The sequence below is a fragment of the Bufo gargarizans genome, chromosome 6 (genome assembly GCF_014858855.1).
Source record: "Bufo gargarizans isolate SCDJY-AF-19 chromosome 6, ASM1485885v1, whole genome shotgun sequence".
Classification (NCBI taxonomy): Eukaryota; Metazoa; Chordata; class Amphibia; order Anura; family Bufonidae; genus Bufo; species Bufo gargarizans.
Genome location: NC_058085.1, coordinates 311,938,133 through 311,961,442, shown reverse-complemented (window position 1 = coordinate 311,961,442; position 23,310 = coordinate 311,938,133). Strand labels below are relative to the sequence as shown.

Here is a 23,310-nt window from a genome sequence, read left to right as displayed (position 1 = left end):
AACAAATAATTGGCGGGGGCCCTGAGTGTCAGACCCCCAACGATCAGATACTGATGACCTATCCTCGGATAGGTCATCAGTATCAAAATCTCGGGAGAACCTCTTTAAAGGGAACCTGTCACCGGGATTTTGGGTATAGAGCTGAGGACATGGGTTGCTAGATTGCCGCTAGCACATCCGCAATACCCAGTCCCCATAGCCCTGTGTGATTTTATTGTGTAAAAAAAACGATTTGATGCATATGCAAATAAACCTGAGATGAGTCCTGTCCCTGACTCATCTCACGTACAGGACTCATCTCAGGTTAATTTGCATATGCATCAAATCGTTTTTTTAAAGCAATTAAAGCACACAGAGCTATGGGGACTGGGTATTGCGGATGTGCTAGCGGCCATCTAGCAACCCATATTCTCAGCTCTGTACCCAAAATCCCGGTGACAGGTTCCCTTTAATATGAAGTGATTGTTGGTCTGTGTTTGTAATGTTGACTGGCCTGTATAAACAAAATAAAACTGTTGCTTATTCTTTTGTAAACTGATCATTTATCAATAAAAATAAAGCAATCACTCTTATCCTATATGAATTGCTGAAACTGTTACCATATCTGTAAATGGAAGTATTCTGATCATAGCAATTGCTTATTTAAAAGAAAAAAAAAGGAACAAGTTTAAGGATGAGCGATTCCGAACTTCACCGGGTTAGGTGTTCGGGTGGGTTGGAAAAACAGAAGCCTTTTTAGGCTTCCATTTTGCATTGCATCGACGAATTCCATTATATTCCGTTTTTCCAACCCACCCGAATACCAAACTTGAACCCGGTGAAGTTCGGGTTCGCTCATCCCTGTTAGTTAATGAGGTATCCCAGTCAGAGACATTTATCATCTATCTAGCAAACAGGTGATAAATGTAAATCTGTTGGAAGTTCACTATAAAGACCCCCACCAATTGAAAGAATGATGAAAACAGGTCTCCTGCAACTGCGTTAAGCGAGCCTGTTCTCTATGGAAAGAGCTGAGTGCAGTTTACAACTACTATACAGTACAGTATGTAAGAGCAGATCAACTGGTCAGTCACTACTCCATAAAAAATCTCCCTCACCATAACCGCAGTCTCCCATTCCAGCCATTATAAGCGTCTCTGCAGTCAGACCCCCACTGACCTAACATTTATCACCTACCCAGTGGGTAGGTAATAAATATTCCGGGCTGCAATATCATTTAAATGCTTTTGATGATGATCATTTTAAGTCATGTTATTTCTAGTTATTGTCAGTCACAAATATCCATAGGAAATAGTTATAGATTTCACTATATTACTAACCATGAGTATTATACCAAAGACTTGGTAACAATAAGACCACAAGGGGCTGAAATAGTAGCAATGTGAAAATGTTGGCTCTGACCAGACATCAACAAGATGTGTGGGTACACTATTACATCCACCAAGGCTGCGGACAGCACACCTAGACGTCAGCCCGATGCTTCACAGCAGACTGGCACTTGGTTTCATAATGGTAGCTACAAATGACACTACTGGCAGGTTGGAAATAGACCACAGCCATGTTCTGCATGCTGAAAAATAGACGGTGTCCTTTTAGTCCATGTAATTAGGCACATCCATTCATTGTGCAATCTGTCGATGAGTAAACGTATAGTGCAGGATTCTTCTCAGTGTTCCCGACCGATTAACCAAAGTCAATCCTTGGCCGATATTGCAATACCATGGGATAAGACTAAACAGAAGAAAGGAAACAAAAGAATCGGGTTTAGATAAAACATTGATTCTGAAATACACGGATCAGTTTTGCCCTAATGCATTCTGAATGGAAAAGGATCTGTTCTGAATGCATCAGTTTGCCTCCATTCCGTCTCCATTCCGCTCTGGAGGCGGACACCAAAACACTGCCTGCAGCGTTTTGGTGTCCGTCTGACGAAACTGAGCCAAACGGATCAGTCCTGGCACACAATGTAAGTCAATGGGGACGGATCCGTTTTCTATGACACAATCTGGCACAATAGAAAACGGATCCGTCTTGGCTATGTTAAAGATAATACAAACGGATTTGTTCTGAACGGATGCATGCGGTTGTATCATCGGTGTGGATCTGTCTGTGCAGATCCATCACGGATCTGCACCAAGCGGCAGTGTGAAGGTAGGCTAACACAGCTCACTGTCTTGTAAATGCCCAGATATGGCACAATGTGATATATGCCAGCATACAGCAAATGGGAGTTTGACCCCACAATCGGATACTGATGACCTATCAGGTCATCAGTATCTATTAACTGGAAAACCCCTTTAAGATAGGATCAGATATTGGATCAGCGTGCATGGCAAACAGCTATTTGAGGGGGCTTGTTCTGTAATTCATGTAATTCTGTAGTGGCTGTGCCCAGTATTACGGCTCAGTCTCATTCACTTGAGCAGGCTAAAGCTGTACGTAAAGGTAATAAGAACACCCTTTTGGCCTCTGTCAGGTGAATTGAGGTCTATCGATATGGTTGACATTTACACCAGGAGCTTTTCCAGCCCATATGCCAAACATGCACTGAAAATGCATTGTGAATGTACCCTTAACCAATTTCCTACATGCCTAGTGTTCTTCTGGTTTTATAAAATTCCACCTTTTGTAACTTTCCACATTATAGAGAAGTTACCGTTATATGCTGAAAAACAAGCGACAAATTAGCAAACTTTAAAAAATCAACAGCAATCGGCTATCACCAGGAATAGTCAACCCTGGCTATACAGTTCCCCTGTGTATCACATAACAGTACACGCTGGCCATTTAAATGAATGGCCGAGCGTGAAATGTTTGGACAGGGGTCCACCAGCACAGCTCCCCGTCCTGGCAGTGGCACCACACGACTGCCCCCTTAGGAAATATTATCAAATAGCCACAGTATAAGAGGTACGTTTTTTGTGCTGAGCCCCACTTTTATCACATAAAGGACATTCTTTCTGTGCAGTATAAAAAAACAAAAACAAATTTATACATACGATTGAGGATGTCTCTGAATCAGGAGCAATATCGCTGAGCGACTTACGTGGTGCAGTCGAATTGTTCTGACACTGAAACTGTGAAGGAGATTATGTGCTTATTAGAAAAAGACATCCACAACCGCATGTAGAAATGAGCGAGCTGTGAAATATTTGGCATAAAAAATGCCTCAAAACAGCTGGAGATGAGAATAGCATTGTGTATATTTCACAGAATACAGAAGACAACAGAGAGTTAATTACGCTACAAAATATGCCTCAATGTATGATTCATGAGATTGCATTTACCAGTCTAATGAATACCCAGATCTGCATAAAAGAGCTAATAAAAAATCTTTTAATACAGCGTTTCCCATCTACATTCAGGAAGCACTCCCACTAAGATTTGTATTCTCTGACCTATTACAAAGGTACATGATGTAAACTGTATTAAAGAGAATTTTCTTACCAGTGACTATTTTTGAGTTATAACTAGTGATGAGCAAAATATTTAAAAATTCGATTCAGCTGCTTCACCGAATTTTACAAAATAAATACGCCCTAATGCATTCTGAATGGAAAAGGATCCGCTCAGAATGCATCAGTTTGCCTCCGATCATTCTCCATTCCGTCTGATAAAACTGAGCCAAACGGATCCGTCCTGACACACAATGTAAGTCAATGGGGACGGATCCGTTTTCACTGACACAATATGGACAAAATAGAAAACGGATCCGTCCCCTATTGACTTTCAATGTTGTTCAAGAAGGATCCGTTTTGGCTATGTTAAAGATAATACAAACGGATCCGTTCTGAGCGGATGCATGTGGTTGTATTATCTGAACGGATACATTTTTGCAGATCCATGACGGATCCGCACCAAACGTGAGTGTTAAAGTAGCCTTACAGAGGAGTTTGAATGCAGTGTCTATGGGACTTTATATACAGACAAAGACATACCGTATTTTTCGCCCCATAAGACGCACTTACCCCCCCCCCACCCAAAAAAAGTGGGGGAAAAGTGCCCCTGCGTCTTATGGGGGGAATGCTGGAAATTTACATTGCAGTCTGCGATGTATTAGTGAGGAGGGAGGAGGCGCTGTAGTAGGCGGGGAGAGTGGCGGGGCCGGGCAGGCACTGTACTCTGTCCCCGCAGCTCAGTATGTACTGTATTATACCTAGTGTTAATCATCAGATCTTAACTGAATAATGATCTTCTCCCTATGTGTACCGTACCTACCGGTACATGTCACGCTCCTGTAGTAAGCGCTAGCAGGCAGGCCGGGCTGCCGTAACTCACAGAAGTGACGTGCCTGCTCCGCCTACTTTATGAATGAAGTAGGCGGAGCAGGCACGTGACCTCAGTGAATTACAGCCGCCCGGCCTGCTAGCTGCTAGTGCTTACTACAGGAGCATGACATGTACCGGTAAGTACGGTACACATAGGGAGCAGATCATTATTCAGTTTAGATCTGATGATTAACACTACGTATAATACAGTACATACTGAGCTGCGGGGCCAGAGTACAGTGCCTGCCCGGCCCCGCCGCTCTCCCCGCCTACTACAGTCCCTCCCTAGGAATCTGTGAATGGCATAATGATGGGGGTGTGAATGGCATAACGATGGGGGTTCTGTGGATGGCATTATGATGGGGGTATCTGTGGATGGGACTGTTATGGGGGTATCTGTGGATGACACATATAGCAGTGTCATCCACAGATCCACCACCCCATAACAGTGACATCCACAGATCCCCCCATCATAATGCCATCCACAGATCCCCCCCACCATCATAATGCCATCCACAGATCCCCCACATAACAGTCCATCCACAGATCCCCCACATAACTGTGCCATCCACAAATCCCTCACGCCATAACAGTGCATCATCCACAGATCCCCCATAATACTATCATGCACAGACCACCATTAGTTCAAACCCACCAAAAGCACACCTTTTGGTTAAAAATATTTTTCTTATTTTCCTCCTCAAAAACCTAGGTGCGTCTTATAGGGCGAAAAATACGGTACAATACACACACATATTTTATCTTACTTCACTACAGGTACACATAAAAAGCACATATAATGCTAATAGGAGAACATATTTACATTTTCACCCCTTAGTCGCCACCTCGTCATATATATGAACTCCATTGTGTGGTCCTTTCCCATGATTTCACCATTGCATAGTACATCCAGCTGAAAAATACAAGCTATTGTAAGTAGTGTAGATATGGAGCATTTTTCAGTGATCATGGATGCTCATTACATTGCTCATCTCTAAATATGTCCCCAATTTACCTACGATACGACTACTTCCTCCTAAGTAAAAAAAATAATAATAATCAAATGTAACTACAATATACACTCCTCAACAATGAAACCAACGCCAAAAAGAGCAAGCCATGAGGTTATGCAAACAGGGCCTACACAAACCATTTATGCTGGGCTCACACCTGAGCGTACCCAATAAGCGCTGTTCACAAGCGTGTTTATCGGGCATTTACATACGTGCGAGGAAACAAGGAAACACCCATTGTCGCTTCCGGTTCCGGCGCGCGAATGTAAGGAGACGGCGGGTGAGAGCTCCGCACCACCCCTCCACATAACGTGGGGAATCGCTGCAGACCGGGGATAAAATCCCACCGAATCCTCCTCCTGCAGTACTCAGGAGGTCAATGGAGAAATATCTTACTCGCGGCGGCGCCCTACTGACAGAGTCTCCACGCCCGCAGCGCGAGTCGGCAGAGAAGCAGAGGGAGAAGATGGCGGACGGGAAAAAAAGAAACACCCGCGCCTCCTCGCAACCACCTCATTGCTCGGAAGTAAGTGACTCCCAGGAGTTGCTGAAAGAAACATCCCAGCAGGTGCAAGGCATTGACCTATCGTGCAAGGAAATGGCCATAGCGGTAGCACAGTTGCTCGCCCCAGACATCAAGGCCACGTTGGAAGCAACGGTCGCGTCTACCTTGAAGCAGCTGCAGGGGGAAGTAGCACAGAATGCGGCTCAGACTGCGGAGCTGGAACAGAGAGTGGGAATGATAGAGGAAGAATTGGAGAAGGCCCAGTCTCAAATTGGAGAAGTTTTGCGTAATAACCGAATGCTCAGAGAGAAAGTTGAGGATTTGGAGAATCGCTCGCGACGGAGCAATCTACGCATAATTGGTATCCCAGAAAGTGTGTCGGCACAACAGCTGGTGAATATCTGCGCAGAAGAGATACCAAAAGCTCTGGGACTCCAATCCCCTGTGACCGTGGAGAGGGCGCATAGAACAGGCCCACCGAGAGAAACCACAACAGATGGGTCGAGAGCGAGACCGCGTCCTGCGATTGCTAAATATTTGAATTATGCAGACAAGGAAGCTGTCCTCCAAAAATACAGACGCCTTAACCAGCCTTTGAAAGTGAGAGGCCACCGACTTTTGCTTTTTGGGGACTATTCGGCGGAGGTGGCCAGGAAGCGGAGGGCCTTCTCGCAGCTATGCACCCATTTGGTGCAGCAGAAGATAAAATTTGCTCTTATATACCCTGCTATCTTGAGGGTCTTCAGGCATGATGGCAAGATTGACACTTTCATGTCGCCCAAAGACGCTTGGGAGGCTTTAGAGTCTGGCGACTCCGGGGTAGATGGCGGAAAGGCTGCTGCACCTAGAGGAAGATCTTCGCCCAGGGGAAGAGGTCAAGAGGTTGGCAACGATACCACAGCCACTGGTCGGGTTCGGAGATCGCCGGCGAGGGAGAGAGACCCGTCATCCAGCCCGGAATGGGATTGAAAGTCCTGCTGCAAGTATTGGACATGGGAGGTTATTCCTCTCAAGAGGTCAAGAGCTGATTGATGTGAAGAGAGGGAATGACGGACAGCCAGTATGTTAGGGATAGGGAAGAGTGCACCAAGGGTAGGGGTACTAGCTTAGGTTTCATTTGTAACTGTTATGAAAGAATGCTAAAGAGTTTGGGATGCTAGAATTAAAAGTGGAGGGAGGAATAGTCGGGCTTTCAAGCATATTGGGCCGTTGTGGTGGGGGGGGGGGGGAGCTGGTTGGGGAGCTCTTCTTATTACACCAGATTGAGCTTGGCACGCGGACTTCCAGCGGTCTCGGCCAAGTGGGAGCGAAAAAAGTGAAGTCCAGAGGGTCTCCAGGCTGGACATACCTCCATGAGGGGAAAAGTTCTGTGTTTAGGTTACAGAAAAGGTTCTAGGGGTTTGGGAGGGTTTGCGTTTTCTCTTTATTATGTGGTCATGATCTATAACGTTAAAGCTTTGCTGATGCCGTACTGCTGGGTGGGAGATCGGAGGCGGATCTGTACCGTATGCACCGACTATGGGTGGGCAAGGTTTTGGGTTCTCCATCCAATGGGAGGAAAGCAGGGGTCATCTTGCTCATACACAAGAGGGTACGACATGAGATTCTCTCCACTGATTGTGACAGGCAGGGGAGGATTTTGAGGGTGAAACTTGACACTGATGCGGGCATTTTAAATATATTCAATGTCTACGGCCCTAACTCTGCCCAGGCCCCCTTTTATAGGGAACTGGAATCAAAAATTCTGCGGGAAGAGGGGGGCCAGGTTCTCGTGGCAGGAGATTTTAATGCGGTCCATCATATTGATGAAGACAGAAGACACCTGGGGGAGACTGATCGGAGGAAGGACTTGATAGTTAAAACAAGGGGAAAGTTCACTCTCCAACCTTTTTTGGGGGCCACACATTTGATAGATACGTGGAGAGCCATTAACCCGGTGGAGAGGGAATTTACTCACTTTTCCCATTCTCATCAGTCTTGGTCCAGACTGGATTATGTCTTGTCCTCTAATAAGCTCATGGAGAGAGTAGTAGCGACCGAAATATCGGATATGGTAATATCTGACCATGCACCGGTCTCCATAGTTTTAGCAGACATTATTCCAAGGGGGACGGATTATATCTGGAGGCTCCCCACATATCTAGCTACAGATGAGGAATTCATAGATAGATTGAGAGGATGGTGGTGGGAGTTCTCAGACAATAATGAGGGTCATAGGGAGAATCATAGTTTGTTCTGGGATACGGCTAAGGCTGTGATTAGGGGACAGATAATCTCTTTCACGGCGGCAAAAAAGAAGAAAATAAAGCTTAATTTACAGCAGGCCACGGAAGCGGTTCGCGCAGCCTATACCACTTTTTTAATTGATCCCTCGGATCTGAATAGAGTTAAATGGGTTACCGCGAAACATAGCTACGATCACCATTTACATCAGCAGGCAAAACTATATATGGACCATAAGCAAGCATCATTATTTAAGTTTGGGAATAAGTCGGGCAAAATGTTGGCTAACCTACTGAGACCCCAATACCAGCCCTCACACATTAAATGTATTAAAAATGATAAGGGGGAAAAATTGACTGATCCCAAAAAAATAACAGATCACCTGGGACGATATTTTGAGCGTTTATATATGCAGGAAGAATATGAGTCAACTAGGGCGGAGGAACTCCTTGAGGGTATTTCCCTTCCTAAATTGTCAGAGGAGATGCTATCTCAAATAAATAGACAGATCACTGAGGAGGAGGTTAAACTGACTATAAAATCTCTGAAAAACGGCAAGGCGCCGGGCCCGGATGGGTATTCGGCAGAATTCTACAAGGCGTTATATACTGAAGTGGCCCCAACTTTGACTGCCCTTTTTAATTCATGCCTACAGGGAGGGGATATAATGGCCTCGGGCAACATGGCTCATATAAAACTTATCCCTAAACCGGGAAAGGATTTAACACTACCTGGCTCATATAGGCCAATCTCGCTAATTAACCAGGATTTAAAAATACTGTCCAAGTTGATGGCAAATAGGTTAGCCATATACATGCCTAATTTGATTGGCCCCCACCAGGTAGGTTTTATAAAGGGTAGGGCAGCAGTATCAAACATAAGGACGGTTTTGGCAGTCCAGGATTTTCTGTCAGGAAGTGATACTACTCACTGCAGCCCTGCCTTGCTATCAGTAGACGCAGAAAAGGCTTTCGACAATGTGAACTGGAAATGGCTCAAGAGATCCCTGGAAGCCTTTGGTTTGAGTGGTCCTTTTGGGATTTTCTTGGACAGATTATATAAAAATCCTCAGGCTAGGGTGAATACCCCGGGATTTTTGTCGGAACCTTTCTGTCTCTTTAGGGGTACAAGGCAGGGCTGCCCTTTATCACCTTTACTTTTTAATTTAGCTTTGGAACCGTTGGTCCAGTTCCTAATGCAGTCTACGGTATATAAGGGTATTAAAATTAGGAATAGAGAGGTAAAGTTGATCTGCTTTGCGGATGATGTCTTGCTATTTGTGAACTCACCGAAGGCTCACCTTAAGAATATCTTGGATTCCATCCTATATTACGGGAAGGTTACGGGGTATCGAATAAATGTGGGCAAGAGTCAACAACTATATCTAGGAGACAGAGGGCCCGGGAGGGAAGGAGGGGAAGGGAGTTTAGAGGTGGACATAGCTCACACTTACCTGACCTATCTAGGAATTAAGATAGGGAGAAAATCATCTGCTCTCTACCAGCTAAACTATGAACCCTTGATCAGGAAAATCGAGCTGGAATTGGAGAAGTGGTTGCACTTGCCATTAACGCTGTTTGGGAGGGCACACCTCTTGAAAATGGTGAGCTTCGCCAGACTGCTATAACCTATGCAGACCATACCATTGTTGATAAAGCATAGGGATGTGAGCAGGTTACAAAGAGCTTTCTCCCGTTTCTTATGGAGGGGAAAGAGAGCGCGTATCGCATATGACAAGCTGTGTTTAACAAAATGGGAGGGGGGCTTACAGCTACCGAATATCAGACTTTATAATTTGTCATCACTATTTAGACATGTGAGAGATTGGGTGAAGTGTACATCGCAGTTTTCCAATACCCCCCTCGAAAGGGAATTGGCGCACCCCTGGGATCTGGTTGCCCTTTTACATACCAGGATCAGGGATACTCCAGTGGGAATAAAACACCTTAGTTTGATTAGGGATACTATGACGGCCTGGAGATTAGTAATAAAGCTATATAAGTTGCCCATGTATATTACTCCGTATATGCCATTGTGGTCCCTGCCAGGTTTCTCGCAGGGTAGGCAATCCAAGATGTTTGTACAGTGGAGAGAGAAGGGCATACACACGGTAAAACAGATCCTGTCTGCCTCGGGGACGGGGATCATGGGGTGGCAAGAGCTCCAGTCTAAATATGATTTGCCGGCCTCTCATTTTTTACCATATGGGCAGATTGTGTCGTACTGCAAGTCACAATCAGCAATTTTGGGGGAGGCAGAGAGGATGGCATGGTTTGAGCACTTGGTGGGATCTCAGGAGACATCCTTGTCTGATTTATACAAAAAGATTAGAAACGTTTATTTGTCTCCGACTGGGGCAAAGGTGTTTAAGAAGTGGGAGGAGGAATTAGGAGACACTTCTCTGATAGGGAAACTTCAGGAAGGCCTGGAAAGGGTGAGAGGGGCCATCTCCAGTGAATCTTGGAGGGAGATGCACTTTAGAATATTACATAAGGCGACATACGCATTTGATCTTTCGTATAGAGATGCACCAAGTCACTACCTAAGGTGGTGCCCAAAATGCCACCTACCGAAAGCAGGCTTGTTACATGGGTTGTGGGAATGCCCAGTTTTGCAGACGCTATGGCATGAAACTATTAGTTACATAAAAGAGGTCTGGGGGATAGAACCCCAGCTTACCCCACTTAATTGAATCGTCCACTATGTTCCGTTGGATAAGAGGGGTGAAATCACACACTCTACACATATAAAGGGGGTCCATTTATTCTTATTGGCTGTCAAGAAAACTATTCTTAGACACTGGATAAAGGCGTCTATTCCCACATTAGATGAGGCGATAGGGACAATGAAGCATGTTCTTTACATGGATAGGTTAGACGCGGAGAGCAATAAGGAGAAAGCGACCAAGCAGTTCTTCCATAAGTGGAGACAGTTCATAGAATTCTCCTTGGATTTGGTAGAGAGGAAAGAGGTTGTGACTCCTTTCCTTAACTCCAGATGGTATTTGGAGGAACAACTGAAGGGGACGTTAAGAAATCTGTCTATGGATTAAGGGGTTTAACGAGATATACAAGATGACAAGGCACTTGGGGAGGACCGGACGGATGGGAGGCAGGATGGTATCAAAATCGGGCCCAGATTGGTTGAGAAATGTATGGATTGTGACCAAAGGTTTTCTGGTTGTAAGGTTTGTTTTGTTGCGGGGGGGAGGGGGGGGGGGGGGAGGGAATTCTTAAAAATGTATGAGGAGATGGTAAATGGAATTTTGTTGTCTTGCAAAAGGATGGCATTGTAATTGTGCACTGAATACGATGTATGGAACATTATACAGTGTCTGTATGCAAAATGAATCTCCTTTAATAAAATGTGATTTAAAAAAAAAAAAGAAACACCCATTGTCGCGCTTTCGTACGCGTTGTAAAACGCTCAGGTGAGAACCATGCCCATAGGGAATCATTGGTTTTTGCCTGTTGAGCATTTTACAGCGCGTAGGAACGCGCTGTAAAACGCTCAAGTGTGAACCCAGCCTTAAAGGCATTTGCACAACACTGAGCTACAAGCCAGATGTCCAGCTACAGATGTTCAACTGACAGCATGCTTCTGCTCTCAAAGAATATCAAGGTGCACCGCAAGACAGCAATGGAGGCTGGAATAAAGGTCTTTCCTCTTCGATGATAGCCAGAGATTGGTCTGGAGATCACAGAGGTAACGTCATGAAGAGGCCTTCACAGGAATGTTACATCGGTCCTACTCCATGGATTACGTTGTGTGGAGGCATAATGTATGGTAGCTGTACCCCTCTCGTTTTCATTTCAGGCATACTAACAGCTCGACATTCCATTGATTTGATCACGGAACCAGTGGTACGGCCAATTTCCCAGGAGCCATTTTTCAACAGCGTTGCCTGTGCTACTGTGAGCTGCCTGCATGACCTAAATGTGCTACCATGGCCTGCAGCATATCCCGCCTTGTTTCCCATCAAGCACATCTGGGACGTCATTGGTTGGCAATAGCAAACGGAGCTGCCAGCGGCAAATCTTGATGATCTGTGTGCCCAAGTGCTTTCAGAGTGGCAGAACAATCCTCCGACAACCATCAGTAATCTCACTGGTAGCATGCCAAGGCATCTAAGCACAGGTATTGCTGCATGTGGCGCTCACACTCATACTATTTAAATCAAGACGTTTTGAATATTTTGTTTCCATTTTTTCATTATTTGCATATCATTAACATGTCCTGTGATTTCCATACTTCCACAATCTTTCCTTCTTGGCATTGCAATTTTAATGTTGAGGAGTATAAGTCTTCTCATGTTAAAGTTTTAAAAATGACTGTATGTTATGCTATAAAAGGGAAGGCAAAAACTAATGTTTCTGCATAGCTGTTACCCCAAATTGTTCAATGGTAACTTACGGTAAATAGAGATATAGACGAATATATATCACATTCATAACAGAAGCCACTACTATCTGCTGGATCTGGATACCACCAGCCATTGATGGATCCCAATGACTTACAATGGATTCTATCAGGTTCCATCATTTTGACGGGACAAATAGTGCTGCATCTTATGAGACCTGACAAAGTCTCCAAAGAAAATGTGAGCAGAGGCTATACTAGACAGATGAGCTTAGGTACACTGGCTGACAGTATCACATAATGCCGATCGCCACCCAGCTTTCCAAGAAGCAAACATAAGAAATTGTAAAGAAGAGCCCAGTTTGAGAATTAAAATTCACAACTATTACTGATACACAACACAAAGCTTGTCTGTAAAAATAGGAGTAGGAAGAAGCTAAGAGATCATAATGTCTGCCAACCGTCTTTGTTTCTGAGACAAGTACCGTGTTGTGTACTGAAACTTGATGCCCCTGAGACATCACCTAAAAACAGACAGTGGGTAGGCAGACCTGCCAAATGTTATAAATGCCAACTTTAGGTAAGTAAGTTTTGGATGGTGGGTGGAAATTGTTATATTCCACACTAATGTCACTTTTTCCTTTAATAATTCCTTCAAAGATATTGAACACAATGTTAAATATATAACCTGGTTGCTAAATCTGCTCATCTCTGCACACAACAGAAACGTTCTGCACACGACTGCTTGTTCCGTAAAGTATATTTTCATACTTCAAGCAAGGCCCACGTCAAAACAGTCTTATATAAGGCAAAAGGATAGACAATTGGCCTACTGTGCCATTAGTGCTGTGCATTAGTACCTCAAGATACTAGGGACCCTACAAACAAGTTTGCACTTTAACCCCAAGCATACTTAAAAGACTATCAACACCTTAATTATTTTTACATATGTTAGTGGTTACTTTGAATTAAAAAACTGCTCTAAGTTTTAGGCCTCTTTCACACGAGCATGACGGATTAGGTCCGGATGCATTCAGGGAAACTCGCACCATTTTGCAAGCAAGTTCAGTCAGTTTTGTCTGCGTTTGCGTTTAGTTGTTCAGTTTTTTTCCGCCTGGATGCAATGCGTTTTGATGCGTTTTTCATGTGCGTGATAAAAAACTGAAGGTTTACAAACATCTCTTAGCAACCATCAGTGAAAAACACACTGGATCCGCACTTGCTTGTGGATGCAATGCATTTTTCACTGAAGCCACATTTATTTCTATGGGGCCAGGGCTGCCTGAAAACCATAGAATATAGAACATGCTACGTTTTTCACGCAACCCAGAACTGATGCGTGAAAAAAAAAATGCTCATGTACACAGACCTATTGAAATGAATGGGTCAGAATTCAGTGAGGGTGCTATGCGTTCACGTCACGTATTGTACCCGTGCGGAAGGGACCTTAGGGTGCTCCTAGTTTCAAATTCTTCTCATGTGGGCATGTCTCTCCCAGTAATAAATACTGCAGGTGAATTCTGGGTGTCCAGGATGCTGCTGCTTTCACTAGCTCTCATGAATAAGCACAGCTTCATTTCTGGAATGATTTCCCCTTTTTACTGAAATGTGTGTGATTCCCCTTCCCCGGAAGAGTTTGCCATAGGGTATTTGCTGTCTCTCTACGTTTGTAGGCAGCCAATTTAATTCTCTGCAGGCTGACTTATTTCTGCTTTCCTAAAGGCTTGTGTGACCTGGCCTCTTTAGATGCTTTCCCCCTCCCTGCACACTGATCTGCTGTGTACAATCTCCTCCCCCACCCAGCTGCTATATTTATAGAGGACCTGTCACCACTCCTGACATGTCTGTTTTAATAGCTTCATGCATTCCCCGTGTAATAATAAATCTGCATCATCTATTCTTATGGCTCTATGTTGTGCCATTCCTTTATTATTTCTACTAGAAGTTATGTATGAATTGCTAGCAGTTTGCAGAGGGTGGTAACCAGTTGGGGGAGTGTACCTGCATAGACTGACTCTGTCCAATCAGTGCTGCCATTTTCAGACACCCCCAAACTGGTTACCTCCGCTCTGTACCCTTACTGCAGACTGCTAGCAATTAATTTATAACTTCTAGTAGAAATAATAAAGGAATGGCACAACATAGAGCCATAAGAATAGATGATCCAGAATTGTTATTACATGGGGAATGCATGAAGCTATTAAAACAGGCATGTCAGGAGTGGTGATAGGTCCTCTTTAACACTAAGAGAAGGAATGGGGAGAGTAGAGAAAGCCGACACAGCCAAGAGCAAGGCTCTGATGGATTTATGTCAGATAATGCAGTGTGGCTTACACACAGCCTACAGCAGCACAATGTAGACACAGTCATCGTGACATCCCACTGCTCTGTCCCCGGACAAATGTAACAACTGTACACCTCTCCTGTATTCCGATGATACTTAAGGGATATTGATATTCCTGGTGCTGTTCTACCCTTCAAAGTGCATCTGTCAGCAGATTTGTACCTATGAAACTGGCCGACCTGTTGCATGTGCACTTGGCAGCTGAGGGCATTTGTGTCGGTCCCATGTTCATATGTGCCCGCATTGCTGAGAAAATGAAGTTTTAATATATGTAAATGAGCCTCCTCTCCACTTGGATTGACAGGACCAGGCATGATCACGTTTTCGCTGCCTGGTTCTATTAAAGTGCAGAGAGACCTGAGCCTCTAGGTGTAACGGCAACGCCCCCAGTGCACCTAGAGGCTCATCTGCCTATATTAAAACTTCATTTTTATGAGCAATGCAGACACATATAAACATGGGACCAACAGCTGCCAAGCGCACATAGGTACAAATCTGCTGACAGATGCCCTTTAACACAAATTACTTCTGCTTGTTAAGGTACTGCTTTGAACAATAAGATAAGGAATAAATATGCAATAAATTAGGGATGGTTTATCAAGAATTTTAATGTCAGGATCACACCGATAATTGTGAAGCATTACTTCTTTGGATAACTGTGATCAGGTATTGTACATTAAAAGTATAGTCACTGTATACTTTTTTTTTATTTTGTGCTGCACCACTAGTCCTTTGTGACTTTAGACTAAAGGATCTGTAAGGATATCAACCTTCTTACCTCGTATGTACTTGGTAGTTTTAATTTTAAGCTTAAAAACTTTTTTATAGTCCCAACCGTTATGCGTCTTGAACAGCGAATGAATTTCTTCATCAGTCCCTACAAGTACAAACAAACCAAATCATTAAATATTAGGGCGAATTTGTCACCAATGACCTCCCTATCCAACTGTTTGCAAAGTTTTCTTTTATTAATCCGAGGCTTTTATTAATCCAAGGCTCAGTACCCAAGTTATGATACTTTTTCTTAATATGCAATAAGGGTGTCACCATTGGTCTTGTTGTACCCAAGCTTCTTTCTGTGGTCACCTCTCTTCCTTCTTTGCCACTACCTAGCCCTGTCAATCAAAGCAGCCAGAGAGGAACTGACCACAGAAATGAGAGGAGCTTGGGTGGAACAAGAGCAATGGTAATGCCCTCACTGCACCATTGGTCTAAATTGCATATTTAAAAGTTTAAAAACTTACGATAGGAGCCTCAGGTAAAAAAAAATAAAAAAAAATGCATTTTAATCAAGTAAAGCACAGCTAAGTGTCTATGCAAACAGCTGAATATGGTGGTCGCTGGTGACAGATTCCCTTTAAAGCTGCAATCACAACAATTTAATTAAAGAGCATCTGTCAGGAGTTTTGTTAATGCAAAACTGCCTATAGACATATTTAAAGAGGACCTTTCAAGACAAATTGCAATCGGAAAGCACCATGTTATAGAGCAGGAGAAACTGAGCAGATTGATATACAGTTTTATTGGGAAAATATTCAGTAACTCTTGTAATTTCAGATTGCATTGAATTTTGTGGCGACAGGTCCTTTTTAAGGACCTAGGAGATAAGATGATACATACCTCTGCCTCTGCTTTTAATCAATGGAGTGAAAATGAACTAAGAATGCTGTGAGCGCTGCTCCTATATGTACAACAGGGGTAGGCCCACAGATGCAATGTTGTATGAGCAGCTCCACAGCCCCTCACTTATGGTATGTGTATGATGGATGAAACATCCAATAAGGAGACCCCTACAGCTGTCACTCACAGCAGAGGGGGGTTTCTGCAGAGTTGCTCATATACTGAGCCTGAACCACTGCAACTTGTAAGCGCACCCTAATGCACTTGTGGGAGCGGGGTTCGTGGCATTCAACGTTTATTTTTACAGCACTCCATTGATTAAAAACAGGATCAGAGTTATGTATTAACTTCTACCCCCTGCCTTGACCTACGGTATGTCTGCCAGCAGTTTTGCAATGATGGCACTGCTAACAGACTCCCTATAAAGCTATGGTGGCTGTGCATCCACTGTCAATATAGATATATTCAAAAATATGAGCATCTAGATTTTAAATAAGTGATTGCATTATACAGTAAATTTAGAAGCCTGCTTAGGCTCTTTTCACAATGTGCCTGTAGTGTACGCTTACTGTATGTGGAAGGGAAAGCTCCCGGAGCGTACATTAAATAAACCTATAGGCACCCATTGTACTGGCGGAGGCCAAAAGAGTGTTCTTGGCAGTATTCACTGAAGATTCTGTTTTTTTTCTGCAAGGAATAGTGCAGCAGACTCTGCTATTCATACAGAGGCATCAAGTTAAAAACAATTGGCTGCACATGAAATACAAGTACAGCTCCAGTCTGCCAGAACAGGAGCCATTCATACACAGCAACTCTCTGTTCCAGCTCACAGAGGAAGGGCACCTATGCTTATTAAGGTACATAAAAAAAGGGTTGTCTTTATGAGACAACACTCAAACATTAGAACTACCTGGTATAGAAGCCAGTGTAAAAAAAAAAATAAAAAAAATAAAAAAAATTGACAATCAGACAGATGTACCTTCACTATGTTGTCACCAGACTGGCCATTATTACGTAGACAGTCCAGACAGATGGCAATCTGTGGGTCGCTTCTGTGGTAGTCTTTGTTTTCATCATTTTCTTCTTCATCATCTTTAAGTCTTTTATTGCTTGGAAGCCCATCTGTATTAAGAATACACATAGTGTAAAGGAAACTGTAGCCATCAAAATGTAATTGGTGCTAAAGACGAAAGAGTCCAGATCACTATTCTTTATTTTTCTACTGTCCCCAGCGCTCAGAGCTAAGGCTACTTTCACAACTATCCGTTCAGATAATATAACTACATGCATGCGTTCAGAACGGATCCGTTTGTATTATCTGTAACATAGCCAAAACGGATCCGTCTTGAACACCATTAAAAGTCAATGGGGGACGGATCCGTTTTCTATTGTGCCATATTGTGTCAGTGAAAACGGATCCATCCCCATTGACTTACATTGTGTGTCAGGATGGATCCGTTTGGCTCAGTTTCAACAGTGTTTTGGTGTCCACCTCCAAAGCAGAATGGAGCCGGAACGGAGGCAAACTGATGCATTCTGAACGGATCCTTATCCATTTAGAATGCATCAAGGGTAAAACTGATCCGTTTTGGACCGCTTGTGAGATCCCTGAGCGGATCTCACAAACGGAAACCAAAACGCCAGTGTGAAAGTAGCCTAAGCTGAAATACACTGTCAGGACTGCTGTGCTAGCATAATGAAGAGGACTTCTGTGCGCATGTACAGCAGTCCTGACAATATATTTCATCTCAGCTCTGAGCGCTGAAAGCAGGGGGGAAGGAGGAAAACTGTATCTGCAGTATTACGTATTTATTAATACAGTTAATAGTCCAACATTGTAGTGACAGGTTCCCTTTAAAACTTCATTTTTATAGAAATACTAAAAATATCAGGAGTATCCAATTCCACCTGTATACAACATAGTACGGTACTGTAATGGAGTCCGAGGAGGCTGCATTTCCACTATTGCATGCTGCACTATTCTTGCCATCAAAATGAATGGAAACCCTGAAATACAAAAGCCTTGATGTTGCCTCCACTAAATGATAGTAAAGTAAATAACCTAGTCAGCAAATTTACTTTTTTATTATTTCTTATGTGTAAAAAAATGTTGCTGGTAAAGCACTGATGTCTTTATTTAGCTATGGAATGAAACACTAAAAAAGCCGCCATGCAGTTTAATCACTACAACCATTTCGGAAACAGAATGTTTTAGTTATTTCCCTAATATCGCAGCGCTATGTCCACCTACTAAACAACTGGTGTTTTTTCAAAGAGAAGGCGGCTTTTGGTGCGGCTGTCAATGTTTTACTTAGACATCAGAAAATATTTCCAAAGTGGCATAAATACCCTCCTATACTGTGCAAAACTGTCATATCTGAACGGATTCATAATCAGGAATAAAAAGGTCTTAAAAAGGGAAGCAAAATAAAACTTCAGGTCCTAGTGTTTTATTTCTCGTCTCCACAATTCTTAAAATGGTAAAAAAGCACAATATTAGGCCCCATGCACATGACCGTATTTTTGGCCTGCATCCGATCCGCAAAAAATGCAGACCTACACATTTCAATGGGGCCGCAAAAGATGAGGACAGCACACCATGTATGTCTGTTCTGCGGTTTCACAAAAAGGATAGAACACGTCCTATTCTTGTCCGTATTGCGGCGAATAGGCATTACTACAATAGTGCGGGACCTGCGGAACGGGAAGGTGCGGGCAGCACATGGCCGGTATCAGTGTTTTGCAAAAAACGGATACAGTCGTGTGCATGAGGCCTAAGAAAGAACCCTTATAAAACCAGCATCTATCAGCAATTGGAACTGCTAAATACTGGCTGCCAAGTCTCCCCACAGATTACAGCTAATATTGGGGTCATAGCATCAACAGGAGACCCGTCTACCACAAGAGGGTGTCCAAGGGTTGTCTCATGAGACTGAGAACAGTAAACTGTTTATTTTTGTCTGGGGAAGTCATGGCCCAGCGGGTTATACATTCACCAGAATAGGAGCTTCTCTTACAGAAAGGCTCTGTCCTAGCTCACAGAAGGAGGTCTTGAGTGGAGGGATCCACCCAAATCTCCTAATAGGCTATATGGACAAGGGGCTCTCTCAAGATCAGGTCGAATCAGCTGTTCTCTACATATTTTCCTCTACATTGTTAAACTTCTCATAGGAAGTTATCGGAACAATGTCCAGTATATTTGCCTACAATCTTGCAATTCTATTGAATCAATTCATTTCTGAAGACTCCTTAAAGGGAACCTGTCATCAACTGTATGCTGCCCATACTAACAGCAGAATAAAGTAGAGACAGGTGAGTTGATTTCAGCGGTCTGTCATTTATAAGTTAAAAAGTAAGTGGTTGCCGAGAACCAACATCACAATCATTGCAGACTGGGCCTGGAAAAGAGTCACGGCCACCTGAGAAGAGTCATGGTTATTCATAAATTCCTGCTCTCCCTGCCCACCTGCTGATGACTGACAGTCTTCTACCTAGTGTCCCTGTGTCCCTCTCAGAAATTCTAATCTGCACTACTGTGAGAGGCTTCTGGGCAGTATGACTTGACCCATTTGTCTGTTTTCTGCCAACAGGTCCCAAAACCCCCTTGCATGCACTCTATAGGTCAATCATTCCCCCCGCTACTAGTCAGTCTCCTTCCCCTTCTAGGAGCTGTAACTATTGTCCCCAGTCAGTCTCCTACCCTCTCAGGCAGCTTAAGATATAGTCCCAGTAAGTTCCCAGTCAATTTCCTTCCCCTTCTGGCAGCTGTTTATATAGCCCACAGTATGATCCTTGTCAATAATCCTAGCAAGTATAAAAATAGTCCCCAGTAAGTTCCTATATAGATAATCACAATTCTTCGCCCTATAAGACACACTTTGTTCCCCTCAGAGTGGGGTTGGGGGGGATGGAATGTCAGTGCGTCTTTACATTACATTATGGAAGCACTCATTAGTACAGGAGGATTGGAAAGCAGTGAATGAAGTGCTCCCCGGGCTCTGTACTCACCACTTCCTGGTCCTTGGGTGCTCACTGTGCTGTGACTGTGCACAGCGTGAAGACGGTGGGGCGCTGTGACCTCACTCTGTGCTTGTCGGGTCACGTACGCCAGAAAGAACAAGAGCGCTGGATGTGAGAAGTGGTGTCCGGAGCAGGAGAGGCAAGTCTAATCTTAGGTCTGATTGGGGAACTTATGGAAGTCTGATTAAGGGCCATTCACATGAAGGTCTGATCGGAGGTCTGATTGGGGGACTTATTAAGAATTGTAACATGGGGTCTAAAGCAGTGAAAAGAAATAGTACTTGGTCACTCACAAATCAATCCGCAGAAGATATTTATCCCGACTTGGCTGCATATTTCTGTGCTAATGCACAGACTCTGGTCCTTCTCTGGCAAGCAGGGTAGAAGACATTTTTATACGCTGCTGTTTAATGGACAGCAGATCTCTACCCCAAGAATAGAAATGAAGGAAGTAGAGAAAGTGACTGATTTTAATGGGTCCGTGGACCGCATTTTAGGAATATATTCAATTTTTTTGCGGAATGGATATACCCATAAAGGAGTTTTTCACAAAACACATAACCCCTATTCACGGGACAGGAATAAGTATCTGATTGGCAGACATCCCTCACCATTCACCAGAATGTGGAACCTGTGTTCCCCTGTCTGAATAGCACAGTAGTCTGCAGCTCTATGGAACTGCCTAGATAGCAGAGCACTCTACTCCGCTATCACTGGCAATCCTATGGAGTCGATAGGAGTGGCATGAACATGCACAACCTCTGCTCTATTCAACATAGGATCCCATTCTCATGAGTGGTAGGGGTTCAGCAGTTAGACCCTGACTGTTTAGATCAGGGGCGGATTAAGTGCATCATAGGCCCGAGGCTGTTTATCCATCCTGGGCCCCCTCCCTCCATTAAGACATCCCAACCCCCACCCCTCGCCATGATCTCTTATTCACATTCCACCCCATATTTTTAATTATTATTTTTTTTTATATATATAACTATGCCACATTTAGAGTATAACACCCCCAGCTTCTAAGAATGTATGGTATACAACACTCCACAGTACACGTTATACAGAATAACACCCCACAGTATATAGTATAACCCCCAAGTATACCGTGTATAGTAGAACACTGCCAGCCTCTCATAGTGCATAGTATACAACACCCCATAGTATGCAGTATATAGTATAAAACTCCACAGGATACATCATATACCATAACACCCCTCAGTATACCATATATAGTATACAACAGTATGCGATATAAAGTGCATCACCGCACAGAAATGGGGGAGTAAATGACATCATTGTCACAACACAGATCGATCTGTGACCCCCCCCCCCCCCTCCCCCAACATAGAACTACAACTTCAATATCTGCAGCAGATAAGGAAGGAGTGCTGCAGGCCACAGAGAGCAGTGTGCATTAGGATTTACACCTGATGCACTCTCATGTCTCCTATGAAGAGACGCCAGGACACTGACATGTCACTGAGCGGCTCCTCATCAGCTAAAGAGTTCAGGCTCACTGACCCCTTTCAGTAACAACCTGATGAGCCTGAACTCTGCTTAGAAGAAACTGTGGAGAAAGTATAAATCATGAGAAGCACTTCTGGTGCACTCCTTGCACCATATATCTTCCTGACACCAGGACAGCAGAGAAATCATGCAGTTTAAAAAAAAAAAACCTTTTGCACACTGTACCTGCTTGTTAAAAAATAAATGAAACTGTCAGCAAGCTGGTACTCAGCACACCATCACAAGGTGTGCACCAGCCAGATGCTGCCATGGACAGGAGGATGCCGCCACTGAAAGCAGATCGGGAGGCTCTCAGACATCCACCCACTCTGGACTGGTGGAGCCAGGTCATCTACAGTCACTGGCTGTGTGTGAGCCAGGCAGCGTGCCCAGGAGTGGCTGAGCAGTTAGGGTCCATTCACACGTCCGTACGTGGTTTGCGTATCTGCAAATTGCAGGTCCGCAAAACATGGACACCGGCAATGCGTGTTCCGCATCTTGCGGACCGCATAACGCCAGCACTCTCATAGAAAATGCTTTTTTTTTTCTTGTTCGCAATTGCGGACAAGAATAGGACATGTTCTATTTTTTTGCTAAACAGAAGTGCGGACGGGACAGCATATTCGGGCCCCATTGAAAATAAATGGGTCCGCGCCTGTTACGCAAAATTGCGGAGCAGATGCGGACCCATTTTGCGGACGTATTAATGGACCCTTAGCAGGGTCTCTCGTGACACTGGCCTATTCTTATATAAAATTGCTGTTATGCATTTTGCCCATGTAGTTGTGATGGATGCCATATGGGCATTATTTTGCTTTCATGTGTTTCCAAGCGTTCATTCGCTTGGCAACCATTCACACATGCCAGCTGTAGCGTTTTTGCTGGTGTAGATGTTTCTTAACAGGGTTCCTGGCTAGTAATTTTAGTGAGCAATACTATACCTGGTATTAAGTAAACCGCCTATTAGTCACTTCATTCATGTCTCCTACCTCCTATGCCTCTGAGAATACTGTAAGGAGGCAGGACAGGGGCGCGCTTGTGTTTAGCGGTACCCCGAGCTATTGGTTTCCGCGAGAGGATGTCCGGCTTAGGGGAAGTGGTGTTCTCTTTTTTAGCGGCAGTGGAGGGAGGCCGCGCTATGGTCGTCCCAGTGCCGCAGGCAACGTGCTGCACACTATGCACCATAGCATGTCAGCACAGTTGTTTGTGTGTGTCTACAAGCGCTCCTGATGAATTGGTGGCAGTAAAAGTCACCAGAGACACGCGTCGAGCCAGATAGGCTTCCCTGAACTATGGAGGGGAGAGCCTTTAGTCTATAGGGGACACTATTAGGTAGCCGATTTATATAGCCCCAAGTGGGAGTGCAGACTAACATTAGTGACCAGACCACTGACTAATAGGGGTTGATGGAGGTATACATACCACAATTAGTCCATCACCCCTTCTGAT

The 23,310-nt window shown here is 44.0% G+C and overlaps 1 protein-coding gene across 5 annotated transcripts in view; it reads right to left on the bottom strand.

The window, feature by feature from the left end:
* Positions 1-798: 798 nt before the first annotated feature.
* Positions 799-23,310, bottom strand: part of PCGF5 (polycomb group ring finger 5) — a 72,508-nt gene continuing 49,996 nt past the window's right edge. For 3 of the 5 annotated variants that reach the window (XM_044299804.1, XM_044299805.1, XM_044299806.1), the window contains exons 6-10: positions 17,312-17,454; positions 15,491-15,589; positions 5,092-5,181; positions 3,000-3,077; positions 799-1,731 (exon numbers count right to left, since the gene is read on the bottom strand). In XM_044299804.1, coding sequence (XP_044155739.1) covers positions 1,684-1,731; positions 3,000-3,077; positions 5,092-5,181; positions 15,491-15,589; positions 17,312-17,454 — 458 coding nt within the window. In that variant the 3' untranslated portion in view covers positions 799-1,683. The remainder of the gene's footprint in view (positions 1,732-2,999; positions 3,078-5,091; positions 5,182-15,490; positions 15,590-17,311; positions 17,455-23,310) is intronic. The other 2 variants (XM_044299807.1, XM_044299808.1) reach the window with 2 other exon arrangements.